We start from the raw sequence: 13,360 nt of genomic DNA, 5'->3' as shown, positions 1-13,360 counted from the left end.
AGATACGATAGATATTAATAAATATATTTGATAAATACTTACAAGTATAAGTTTATGCATTATAAAGGGTCTCACATAAAGGACGTAGTCTTGACAATTAAAAAGAGGTAGCGATGTAGCTAGGTAGCTTTCAAAGAAGAGCTAACAAGCACAAGGCAATGCCTGAAAGTCGGTCATCTGCCAATATTCACAAACACAGATAAATGCATGCACCACAAAGGGCTTCTGATATAATATAAAGACGTTAAAATTAAAAAGAGGTAGCGACTCATCAACAATTAATCCGTCAATATATCCCTGGAGATAACTTCACAGCTAACAGCAGAGTCGAGCTAAAAAAAAAAGTAGCAGAAATTCGGTTGTCTACCAAGATAAAAAATATATATAATTACGCTGTGCAAATACAAATAAAGCTCAGCATATGCATCATAAAGAGCCTCTGATAAAATATAGACAGTTGACAATTCAAAAGAGGTAGGCATTTCATCAACTTACCTCCACATACACTCAACAACCTGCAGTGCAAATGAACGGTGGCTATCACTGTCGAAGCGGTGCTTGGAACTAAACAAGCCTCCACAACCCGGAAGTAGACCGAAAGAAAGCGTACAACGGCACCCTATGGGAGTGTCGCAACTCTTACTATCTCTAGGGCTCTGGTCTGACCCACAGACTGCCATCTAACATTACTTGCTTCGGACTAACCTGGCAACCACCCAACACGCGTTGTAAGTTCAGTGTCGCTGATTGGGCGGTAGCCGCAGCCCCAGACGTGTCAAGGCACTTTTTTTTCCTTAAATTTATTTAGGTTGTCCGTTTCAATGCAAATAACAAAAAAAGGTGTTATACACTCAATTCATTGTCAAGGCACTTTTTTCAGCCGTTACAACAGCTAAACCCGTTATTAGCATTCAGTAACGTGTTTTCCCGAGCCGTCTTTGAATGCACCATGAGCGCATGCTAACGCAGGTGTTCCAGAGGAGACGTGCTGCTGTGCTGAGCAGTGCTGAACGTGCGTCTGGAGTAATGTTTAGCAAACCAGCCAGAGCCAGCAAGAAGCAAAAAACTTTACACAGTTTTTTCCAAACAAACCGTGTAAGTTGTGTGACCTTGTTGGATGCAAACAATGTTGGACTTGTTAGCTAAATGATGACAAGGTAAAACGTGGCAATATATCAATATGTTAAGCTAGTTAACAATAATTTAAATGTTGTTGCCTCTGTTACATTACTGCTAATTAGTTTATTCTTGGAATAAACCCAGTCCTCTTTCATTTCTGGGCAGAAGATGTGCTCACAATTGCTCTTCATGTATTTAAGTCTTTTGGTCCCAAAAGAGGAGAGTCAGGGAGGAGAAAAAAGAATAGGTTATCTATGGTATAAATTTACAACTATTTTTTACTCCTTCTCTTTCTAATTCTATCTCAGAATTTTGATTTTCAGATTTTTTAATGATTATTTCCATAACAAAGAGCAGAGTCAGGCAGGAGATGGACCAGAGGCGGCAGCCAGCAGTAAAGTTGACCATCAGGGTCTGCAGAGGTGAAAAAAATATATATAAGTGGCTGAGAAAAAAATATGTATCTATGGGTTAAAGTGATTTTGAGGTTAAATTCTACTGCAATTTTTACTCTTCCTAATGCTATTTCAGAATTTTTCTTACCACATTTTTTATGTTTATTGCCATAACAGAAAGAGCAGAGTCAGGGAGGAGATGGATCAGAGGCCAGCAGCAGGGACAAGGATGTAGGGTCTTTACAGGTAAGGAGAGATTATAACTTCCTGAAAATAAGATATCTATTGCAGGGAGAAACCAGGCAGTACTGATCATTTCATGTTCAGTGTTTGGCACCTCTGGCTACTCGTCCAGTTGATGTTCAAGGGACATTGTTGTCAACTCAACTAGAGTTTGGCCACTAAAACTTTAGATTTTATAGTTTAAAGTTTTATACTTTATAGTTTAAAGAACTAGCCTAGTTGGTCCTCTGGTATTGTACTGTGGCTGTTAGGGATTATGTGGTTCTTTAGCCACTAAGGACGGTGCAATTAAATGTAAGAGAATGATAAATCGCTCTGAAAAATTTGTCCCCCTCACTTCTGAGATGGTGGTTATGCCCATGCATGTCTTTATTCCAATAAAACATAAATCATCATGGTAACATATCAATTTAAACTGGCTTATTAGAAAACTATACGGGAAAAATACAGGAAAGAAAAAATAAACCAGCAGTCAGTTGGTGACTCCATGCTTCGTGCGCAAGTTAGGCTACTGTGACACCACGGCACCGTTTCAAACTTGATCGATTACACTGGTCTGGAGAAGCCACAGATGGAAAAGCGGTAGCACTAGAGATGGCATCATGGCTCCAAAAAGGAAGTTCAGGAGTGGGCTGAATATTTGCTGTTAATCATGTGCATGTGTGTTTTAACCCAGTTACAAGCTGTGCACGTGATTTGGTAGTTGCCCTGTGCATGTTTTGGGGCCACAAAAAAAATCTTGCTTAGGGCCACCAAAGTCCTAGGGCCGGCCCTGACGACGATTTAACATTTTCCTCACTATTATAGCAATCTATAGGCAGTTGTTGGCCCATATAATAATTTACAATAAATAGGAATAGCTAGAAAAGGAATTCTGCTTTGTTACTTTTACAAAAATGTGAACAGAAATAGGAAAATGACGCTCTGTGTAGCTCCTGAACTTTACTGAGAAGCATCACATTTTTAAGTTTACACCAGCATAAATTTAGTTTATAGACAGTTGTCAGCACATTTAACGATACAGAGCAAACATAAACTGCTAAAAGAGAATTCGACGTTGGTAGTTTTTCAAAATATGAAAAAATAAAGGTTAAAAAAATCACGGCTAAAATACTAGCATAAAGCTAAACTTGCGAAATTCGTGGTAATTCCTGCTTCTTCTAAGAGTTTATATTCCGTTTATGTACACGAAGAAATTAAATAATATTTCTTTTATTTTCATAAGATGCATTTTCTGTGTCGCCCGGATTTCTAATATGAGATCGTTTTCATTAAACTACTTTTTCTGGGAATATTTGTTTTCCTGTTACAGTCACAGCTAGCTTTACGCCATTTTATCACGAGTCGGACAACAACAGTCGCTGCTCTCTCATCATTTATCCTCTGAAACAGGTAAGTTAAGTTTGTCAGCTTTATGAATATAATTAATATATACTGTAATGATGTTGAGGAAACGTTTAAAAAGTGGAACATGACTATGTGTGCATTTAAAAGCCATGTCATGAGTAACATCACAGTAGCGTTAGCACAGAGCTAGCATGTAGGCGAGCCAGCTAAATGGCAATGAATGAGCCATCAATGTTATGTTCATGTTTAAAATCCCACTTTTGCTGTTTTCTGTTAACAGTAAAACGTTTTCTCTAAAAGTTAATGTTGTGCTCAGTTTTAGCTTGCAATGTTTACTGAAGTAACTCGGTACACATTTTAAGTGTCTTTTAATATTACTTTGTACTCTTGTCACTCCACCACAAATATTTTATGGTTAATCCCTTTAAAGTAAAAAAAAACAACAACAACAATAATAAAACTAACTATGCTAGTATCAGTATAGAAGGCAACCTACTGATAGACAAATAATACTAGTAATTAACATATTTTTTTCTTCAGTTTAGGTTGTTTTTTTAAATGATAAAAAAAACAACAATAAAAAACACCAACAGAAATTGACCTTAATCCCTGAAAATTATACCTTAAATGGCCGTAGTTTTCTAATGAAGCTAACAACCTTGAAGTTTTTATGGTTTGGGGATAATTTTAAGTCCCGTACTTCCAGTAAACCATGAAAAAGTTACATTGAAATGACTCTGGTTAATTTAATTATATTGATTAGCCCACTTAATTCGATGTAAATTCCTGATTTATAGATATATATAAATTTCCACTTAGTTCGTTTTATATCTATATATGTGTGTGTGTGTGTGTGTGTGTGTGTGTGTGTATAATGTAAAGAATTTGTTATTTTACATATTTTTCCATTTTTAATTAGTAAATATAACCAGGCAAATTACAGAAAAAGATGTCTTCATTTACACATTAATCCTGAAAAAAAAGCAATCCAAAACTGTAAATAATATCACTTAATCACAATTTTTAACACAGTAATTTGCTAATTTTCAATGGAGGACTTTAAAATTGCACAAATTTTATTTTACAGCTATTTGTTGGTATATAGAAACAAATCTGTATATTAAGGATTTATAAAATTGTAAATATTTTTTCTTTGTTTTACAGATTTTCCCAGTTTTGTTAAGTTAGTAACTATAACCAGATAGATTACAGAAAAAATTGTGTTAATTTACACTTTAACCCTGAAAAAAGCTGTCCAAAACTGTAAATAATATCCACTTTAAAACTCTCTGTTTAAATGGTAGTTTGTTCCTTTACAATGGTTGACTCAAAAATTACACCATTTTCACCATATTTACATCAGAAATCCTTGGTATTTGCACTAGATAGGCCTACTGATAGTATGAAAACTGCTGTTCTACATTAACGGAAAAGAGACCTGTTTAATTTAAGTCGTTAAATTAAAATATAAGCAGCAAATATACATTTGTGCATTAACATGTTTATAGGCAAGCACCAGCACAGCAGGGCATATTTGCGTTTTTACATTTTGCACTTCATTTCAAAGAATTTTAAATTTTGTGTTTTGCTGAACTTGGGGTTTTTAGCTCAAACATGTCGATCTTTACTTTGATGCAATAACAATTTCGCATTTGATAACATCCAACCATTTTAAGGTTTGCATTTTCTTGAACCTTAAGGATTTTCAGCTTTTTTTGTTTGTGTGCAACTGAGAAGTTATACATAAGTATTCATTCAGCATATCAGGAAGAACAATCATTTGTGAGTTTACAATTTGCACTTTTGTTCAAGTCATATAGCTTTGTTTTTTTTCAAAAGATTTACTACTATTTATTTTAAAATTCCTCATGTTTTGAGATGTTAAATAAATGTTCCTAAAATTGAATTATTTTTTGAAAGTGTTTTTATTCTGCTGCAATATGATATCGGAGTATTTTCATAAAAAAATAATTTTGATGCATCTTTACTGGGGAAAAAAATATCGTGATAAATATCGTTATCGCACAAATTTCAGAATATATCGTGATATAGATTTGAGCTATATCGCCCACCCCCATGTTGTTGTTGTCATGTGAAAACAAATCTGTATATTAAGGATAGAAAAATGGAAATTATTTGTCTGTGTTTCACAGATTTTCCTAGGTAAATGGTCTGTATTATATAGCGCTTTACTATACCTGCAAGGTACCCAAAGCGCTTTACAAGCTACGTCACATTCATCCATCACACACTGATGGCAGCAGCTGCCATGCAAGGCGCTAACCACGACCCACCAGGAGCAATTAGGGGTTAGGTGTCTTGCTCAGGGACACCTCGACATGAGCAGAGGGTCGAACTGGCAACCCTCCGGTTGCCGCCCCCATAGTTTTGCTAAATTAGTAACTACACTACAACTAGATAGATTACAGGAAAAAAAATGTGTCAATTTACACGTTAACCCTGAAAAAAGCAGGCCAAAACTGTAAATAATATCCACTTAAAGAAATCTGTACTTTTAAAGTGGTACTTTGTTCATTTTCAAAGTATGACTGTAAAATTACACCATTTTTACTACATTTAAATGAGAAAAAATATTCTTTTGCAGATATTATGTGAAGACAAATATGTGTATTAAGGATGAAAAAATGGTAAATGTGCTTCTTTATGTTTTACAGAGTTTTCCTGTTTTGTTATAGATAATAATTAGTAAAATCACAGAAAAACACTATTTTTTACATGATGACTGTATAAAAAACACAAGCCAAAACTGTACATAATATTCACATCAAAAGTCTGCATTTTTGCCAATAGTAATTTGTTCTTTACAAACTGCTTTACTGTATTAAATTAGCTGACAAATACCATGATTTTCCAGATATTTGCTGTTGTTTTCCCAGCTTTTTACAGTTCTTGGACATTGCACTATTTCACCATTTATTACCGTATTTTTCTGGTACCCTTGCCTCAAGATTTTCACTTTTTTTAGATTGCTTTCAGTGTAGCTGACACATGTAGGGCCAAATATAACACACACTCTTTGGAAAAGTAAAACTAAGTGACCTTACAGTGTTGGTATCAGCACTTTGTCATTCTGGAATCTGCAAAACGTGATACATTGCATTGTGGGAAACAGCTGAAAGTTTGGCCTTGAACGCTGTGAGTCATTAAGCTTTCCTCTCAGCAGACATCGCTTCAGGGCTGATATGTGAACAACGTGCACTAACACATTATTGTAGATGATTTATTGCTGCAGAGCAGATGTTTATCGCCACTTTCCAGTTGCAGCGTTCCCACGAGAGCAGCTCAGTGCTAATATATAATCCATTCTTTGCACACAGTGACAGGACTTTATTGTGGAGGAGCGTTAGAGGCTCTTAAATGCTTGCAGCCGCTTCCTTTTGTCATTGTGTGCAAGAGCCTCGGTGACGTGATTTTGGCATTTAGCGGTACAGTTGTGTGTTTGTCAGCAGCTAGCGGAATTCCACCATATCTGTCCATGATGGGAAAGAGCTGCCGGGTCAGCAAACTGTGCATTCTTTGTGTGGTCTTAGCCTTGGTTTCCGTGGCAACCCTCGTCACATTGTGGACTCTTGCCCTGACAGGAGACGATGGTGATGACGTCACAGCTCCTTGGGACAGGTAGGACAGTAATTAGACTAAAAAAAAAAGATTCAACACCGGAGTCACCTCAGAGGACTGAAGCAGAAACAGTTCACCAGCATCTCACAGTGCTGGAAGGAAGCAGTACTCACACGCTATTTTTTTCCAATCTGACTGCAACTTTCACAGAATTACTCCAACATAAAATAATAATACCACAACTAAGAAAAGCAGAAATGGAGCAGAGTCGTTTATCTTTAGTGCACTTGTAGATTTATTTGACGCCACACAGATTCGCCTACAGCAAACCAAGCTGTTCTCGAGGTCAGCTGAAGTAAATAAGATTCTTTACGCTGCATTTCGTGCGTCATTCGTCTCCCCAAAGTCTGATTATCGCCAGATTCTCACGTCCCGTCCTGAGCCGCATCACCACGATGTGTTATCGGCCTCACAGGCTTTATTTACATTCAAACAACCTCGTATATATAGTCTTATTGGCAGAATTCAGTGTTCAGAATTCAAATCAAATCAAATCAAATCAAATCAAATCAAATGCCTTTATTGTCAATGGACATATGTTTTGTCATTATTGTCATTGTCTATTGTCATTGTGTCAAGATGCACGAGAAAATATCAGTGCACTGCCAAAAGACAGAGCTCTGTATTTATCACACTCATTCAAAACATGTTAATATACACAGCTGTAGACATAATTGATAAAAAGTACTTGTAAAATATATTGCATTTGTGTAAAAACTGCCATAGATCAATAAATTCATATAAAAGTAATGGCCTCTTCCAAGCGCATTGACACATGAAGGGCTCAGAACATCCTTATCAAAGCTTCTTTCATTTTTTATGTCTGTTCTTATTCTTTCAGTATAAAATAACCAGGTTTAAATGATTTAATGTGCTGCAAATGCTAGATTTTCTGTTGATTTTAGGCTGTAGAAGGAGTCGCTCAGTGAACTGTGATCCATGTAACCTGGCAATAGCCAGATTAATAATTGTGTAGTACTTGATAGTACTCCACAATATCAATCTGGGACCGCTCCATGTAAATCCGTTCGGAGGAAAGAGGCACGGATTGGGCAATGCAACAGTATGTCCCGCCTCTGACAGGTTTGTTTTTAGATCTTCACAACGAGCGGAGCCAATTGGTAGATTAAACTCTTACCAAAACCCGTTGGTAAAAAAGCACAAACATCTTTACCATCCAGAAATGCGCAAAACGCCTCTCGTTGTTCTTCCTTCAAAGAAGCGATAGGAGATTCAGCTAAAACTGACTTAATAGCAGCATCTACACGATCGTTGTCCTCCGTTGCCATGTTTGTTTTGATCTACTGGCGCTTGGTGTCGTCGTCACACCCGGATATCCCACCCCACACACGAATACTGCTGCGTGATTGGCCCGTGCCAACTTGGTGCTGTCCGAACAGTGAATGCGGAAGCGGTGCAAGATGGTTTCTTGTGAGATTTGTGAACTCACAAATATCGCGAGAAATCAACTTGCTGGCAAGGTTATGATCCATGTAGTTCATCTACAAATAACTTGCTGATTTTTTTTTCTTTTGCCGACAACTAATAAATTGATTAAATGAGTGGGCTTGATTTTAGTCCAACAAGATTGTCTTTGGTTCTCAACAGCTCTCGTTGCTCACTTGGCTGCTACGTGTTTCTTGTGAATTGTTTTAGCGTTTGATCATAAGGAAAAGGAAAGACTCTCAGAACTGTACTTTGTAGCGGCAATTTCTGCACAGTGGTCAAATCTGGATCCTACTTCCTTGCATGATGTAAACTGGACCAAAAAGACCAAACTTTATCCTGCACACACTTACCTGGGTCTTTAAAAGTGAAACAAGTGAAATGACTGTTTTAATTTTTATTTCAACAGCAATTTTAGAGTCTAGAAAAGCTTTATGACTATTTTATTTCGTTTCATCCCAAACATTTGTGCAACAGGGATTCAGCCGCCTCAGCTGAGAAGGACTCCAGTGAGAATCCTAAATACTGTAGATCCAAAATTACGGAAGCGTTTGGAACGTCTAGATACTTCATGGAAGATGCTTGTGCTCCACCGAACAGCTTCCATTTGTATGTATTCTTTAATCCACGGTTCATTATAAAGCAGCAGGACAACTAGAAAACCTTAAGGGAGCTGGCGACTGAGAGGCAGGAGTATGTGGAATATTTGGTATTTTATAGATAATCAGTATCTGTAAATTATTGACAGATTATAGATGAAATAAATGTGATACTTCGGGTCTGATGCAGCCTCCTCTCTGTCTGTTTCACTCTGTGGTCTCAGAAATATCTCTCAAGCAGAAAACTGAACAAGAAACACAAAGCAGGAAATAAGCTACTGTTATAGTGGCTAAGGCTATGCTAACGGCGAGCAGCTAAGTTACATGCAGCCACAGATTAACTTGAAACAGAGTCTGGAAAGCAATAATTATTAATGCTTTAAGATCTGGACTTTAGTGGATGATAAAAGTGATAAAACAGTGAAATGTTAAGAAAACAGAAGAACTGCAGAATGTAACTGAAAGACACAGCCTGATCAGTCTCACATAAACAGACGACAGCATCCTAATGTAATCACTCCTACTTTACACATACAGTTATAATCAACCTTATTAATGTTGAAGTCTAGTCATCAGTGACAGGTTCTCTGCTCTCACATGTTGTTAAAACATCACATTCAATCAATATTGGCCTTTCTTGAGCACCAGTCGACATCAGTATTGTCCCTCCAAAACCCATATTGGTGCATCCCAGCTGTGGTTGAACAGAAAAGCACCTGAATGATGAAGGAAAAGCTTTTTATGATGTACAGCGGAGCAGGATGCTCTGCAGGATGGAGGTGGTTACAGTCTGGACTTTTACATATGGTTTAAACCAGAGGTTTACACACACTGTAAAAAGACACATCTTTTTTTTCTCATTGTCTGACATTAAATCAGACTAAAACTTTCCTGTTTTAGGTCAGTTAGGATTACCAAAAATATTTCTATTTGCTAAATCCCAGAATAGTAAGAGATTTTTTTTATTACTTTCTTCAAAGTAAGAAGTTTACATACGTAGAGATTAGTATACCTTCAAACTGTTTAGGAAAGCCCAGATGATGATGTCATGGCCTTGAAAGCTTTTGATAGGTTAATTAAGAACATTTGAGTTAATTGGAGGCACACTTCAAACACACTGCTTCCTTGTGTAACATCGTGGAAAAATCTAAAGAAATCAGCCGAGATATCAGGACCTCCACAGGTCTGCTTCATCCACGGGTACAATTTCCACATGTCTGAAGGTTCCACGTTCATCTTTTTAATCAATTATATGCAGGTATAAACACCATGGGAATGTCAAGCCATTACACTGCTCGGACTTTATGGACGGTCTTTTTGTTTTCTCAGTGAGAACCATCAACATGTTGTTTCTACATAATAATGACAATAAAGCTATTCATTGATTTATATGAAGTTGTCCACATGTAAACAGATGATCTTTGTGTTTGTTCCCCCTCAGCTATCGTCTGCCCACAGATTTGGTTCCTGAGTTCTACAACATCACCCTGTGGCCTCGACTCAGCCGCGACCCGAACACCGGCCTCTACATTTTCACAGGTTAGTGACAGTTCTGCTTGTTTACATCTTGTAGCTGCTCAACAGTTTCAGAACACACAAGCAAAGGTTGTGCTGTTTAAGAGTAAGTACAGAGATATTATCAGTAAAACATTCTGCATTAAGATGTCTCTTGTGACTGATACATGTGACTTTGCCGCTGGAGCTGCTTTAAAAACTTTATTTAGAGGCAGCTCTTTCAGGCCATTGGTTCCCAGCTTGGGTTGCCTTGTTTGAGAGTCTCTGTACTGTACTATACGGTTTTATAACCACCTGTTGTCTTTTACCTTCTAATTTTTTCTAGCAGGATGTGTTTGACCTCAAATTGATGTCTTTTCCTGTGTGTCCATCAGGACATTCAACTGTGCAGTTCGAGTGCGTGAAAGAAACCGATCTGATCCTGATTCACTCCAACAAACTCAACTACACCAAACTGGATGAAGGTCACATTGTCAGACTCACTGCTTCAGGTACACAACATAGAAACACAGAGAAAAAGTCTAGATGAAAAGAAAACCTGCAACACTTCATGTTAGTAGCTTCTCATAAATCAGTTTAGTTCATAGTTTCTAGTTACTTTTTTTTTTTTACCACTTTTTGCATCAACAAGCCACAGCAGCAGATCATATTTAGAGCTATGGGTATCTAAGTATGTAAAAAGGCTTTACCAGATGTGAAAAGTGGAATTTTTTTGCAGTTTTTATTTGTTGAAGATCAATTACAAAAGTTCAGATTTTAAATTTCCAGTAGATATTAACACAAAAAAGAAGAACAAGTCTAAAAGATCACAAATTCCACTTGTTGCTTCCAGATTTTTACTGAATTTCCACCCTTACGAAAAACAGATATCTTTTTAAAGAAGTTTTAAAGTCTGTTCCTGCTACGAGAAGAAACTGTTCTCAGTAGTTTATGGAGATAAATACAACTTGACACATTTTTATACTGATTCCGTGCAAGAATTGCGTAGAAAAAGAAAATCTTTTTAAACAGTAAGGACTTAACCCTTGTATTGTCCTGCAGGTTAAAATGGAATGTGGAAAAAAAAATATATTTTCACAGTGAAACTTCTGGTGTCCACATTTTCAAAATTTTTTGGTGGAAAAAAAAGAAATTTTAAAAATGTTTCTTAAGAACATTCACAAAACCATCAACCAAAACCCAGTAAAATTCCCTGGATTTTGGTTGATTTTTATGTGAATGTTCTTAAAGAAAATATTAGAAGTTTATATGTAATCACTTTAGATATTTTTAGGATATTTTTGGAAGATTTTTACTCATTTTTTGATAATATTTTCAAGAATTTTCTTGCCCAATTTGGAGGATTTTATTTAAAAATAAAACTTTTAAGGAATTATTGGAATTTTCTTCCTGAAGGTTTTTGCAAATTTTCAGAAATTTTGGGATTTTTTTTGCTGAATTTTTGGATTTTTTTTAGACAAGGAAACAATATTTTTGGTGCCTGTAAATGAGGACAACTAAATAACTCTTCAAAAGAAAGTTTAACTATTTTGGAGTTGTTAGATGTGTACAAGGACAGCAGCTCAGCCTACTATGAAGTGCGACTGTTTGCAGATGATCTTCTTATTTTCACGCTGGTCGTACAGATAGTCTGTTAAAGATGTATATCACCATTTACATCACATTTTTCTTTACTAGGTGGTGCTTATGTCCCCAGTATCGAGTCGACGTGGCTGCAGTCTGAGACTCAGTATCTGGTCATCGAGCTGAAAGGTAAATTAAGTCAAGGACAGACGTATCAACTGTACGCCGAGTTCACCGGAGAACTAGCTGACGACCTAGCCGGCTTTTACAGGAGCGAATATGAAGAAGACGGAGTCAGAAAGTACGTTCTCTACTCTGTGTCCATCTGTGGTATGTTTAAATCTGTTTCTGTGAGCTAATGTCAGATTGTGTTAATCATTTACAGGATTGTTGCCACTTCTCAAATGCATCCGACTCACGCCAGGAAAACGTTCCCTTGTTTCGATGAGCCTGCGATGAAAGCGGTTTTCCACATGACTCTCATCCACCCTCCTGGAACTGTAGCCCTGTCTAACGGCATGGAAACAGGTCAGTTTCCATTCAGTTTTTAAAGACGCATTAACCCTTAAAAAGCCGAGACCGAGTATACTCGGTTCACGCTTATTCGTACACACAGCCGAAACTGAACATTCTCGCCTCAACACGTGTGACTTGTTTATGATTGCTAATCAACATAAAATATGCACACACCCGTATGTTTGGTAAGATGTAAACATTGGCGCGTCGATATTTTTATGGATTAGGTGGTTTTAGTATATGTTTTAGTATATGTACTTCTCCAGAAACATGGCCTTGTAAGGGTTAAAGCAGAGGAGTGTTGAACATACGACTTACGGACCAAAATTACAGATTGTGCAATACAGGGTGTCCCCAAAGTCTTGACACACAGGAGATCTCATTAAGAGTAGTTTGTTTTGTTTCCACATACTAAATATAGCTATTATATTAAATATATTTGATTAATTATCAAATATATATTAAATTCAATATCTTAAAATGATAATATATTGAATAAAATGTTGGGAAAAAAATTAATTTCTTGAAAATATGTATTTTTGACTATGGATGCAGACTTTTGGGACACCCTGTATGATGTCTGTCAGCAGCTTCAGTCCAAAAGAGTTTGGTTTGCTGTAACCCTATTGTTGATGCACTGCCACAACTTTTATGTACTTTTAATGTATAAATTTTATTCATTTTTTAAAATTATTAATTTAACTTTTATTTAACCAGGAGAGATCCCATTGAGATTAAGAACCTCGTTTTCAAGGGAGTCCTGGCCAAGACAGGCAGCAGCAAATACAAAGCACAGCTATAAAATTACACAGTTAAATGCGAACAAAAAAACAAACTAAAAAATTTATTTACAAGCAAGTTATAAAAAACGAGTGCATTACAAGGCAGGTGGATAAATGAGCCTTCTTCCATCATAGTTCCTGTTTAGTTTGCATGGTGTGCTGTCAGGATTACTAACCACATAAGGAAATTAGTGTA

The 13,360-nt window shown here is 36.6% G+C and overlaps 1 protein-coding gene across 1 annotated transcript in view; it reads left to right on the top strand.

The window, feature by feature from the left end:
* The first annotated feature begins 6,443 nt into the window (after window positions 1-6,443).
* Window positions 6,444-13,360, top strand: part of LOC110955853 (aminopeptidase N-like) — a 55,384-nt gene continuing 48,467 nt past the window's right edge. The window contains exons 1-5 of the mRNA XM_051952656.1: window positions 6,444-6,743; window positions 10,230-10,327; window positions 10,678-10,794; window positions 11,981-12,167; window positions 12,252-12,394. Coding sequence (XP_051808616.1) covers window positions 6,601-6,743; window positions 10,230-10,327; window positions 10,678-10,794; window positions 11,981-12,167; window positions 12,252-12,394 — 688 coding nt within the window. The 5' untranslated portion in view covers window positions 6,444-6,600. The remainder of the gene's footprint in view (window positions 6,744-10,229; window positions 10,328-10,677; window positions 10,795-11,980; window positions 12,168-12,251; window positions 12,395-13,360) is intronic.

The sequence above is a fragment of the Acanthochromis polyacanthus genome, chromosome 8, assembly GCF_021347895.1.
Source record: "Acanthochromis polyacanthus isolate Apoly-LR-REF ecotype Palm Island chromosome 8, KAUST_Apoly_ChrSc, whole genome shotgun sequence".
NCBI classification, from domain to species: Eukaryota; Metazoa; Chordata; class Actinopteri; family Pomacentridae; genus Acanthochromis; species Acanthochromis polyacanthus.
The sequence above is the reverse complement of the archived record's forward strand: the minus strand, read 5'-3'. Positions and strand labels throughout refer to the sequence as shown.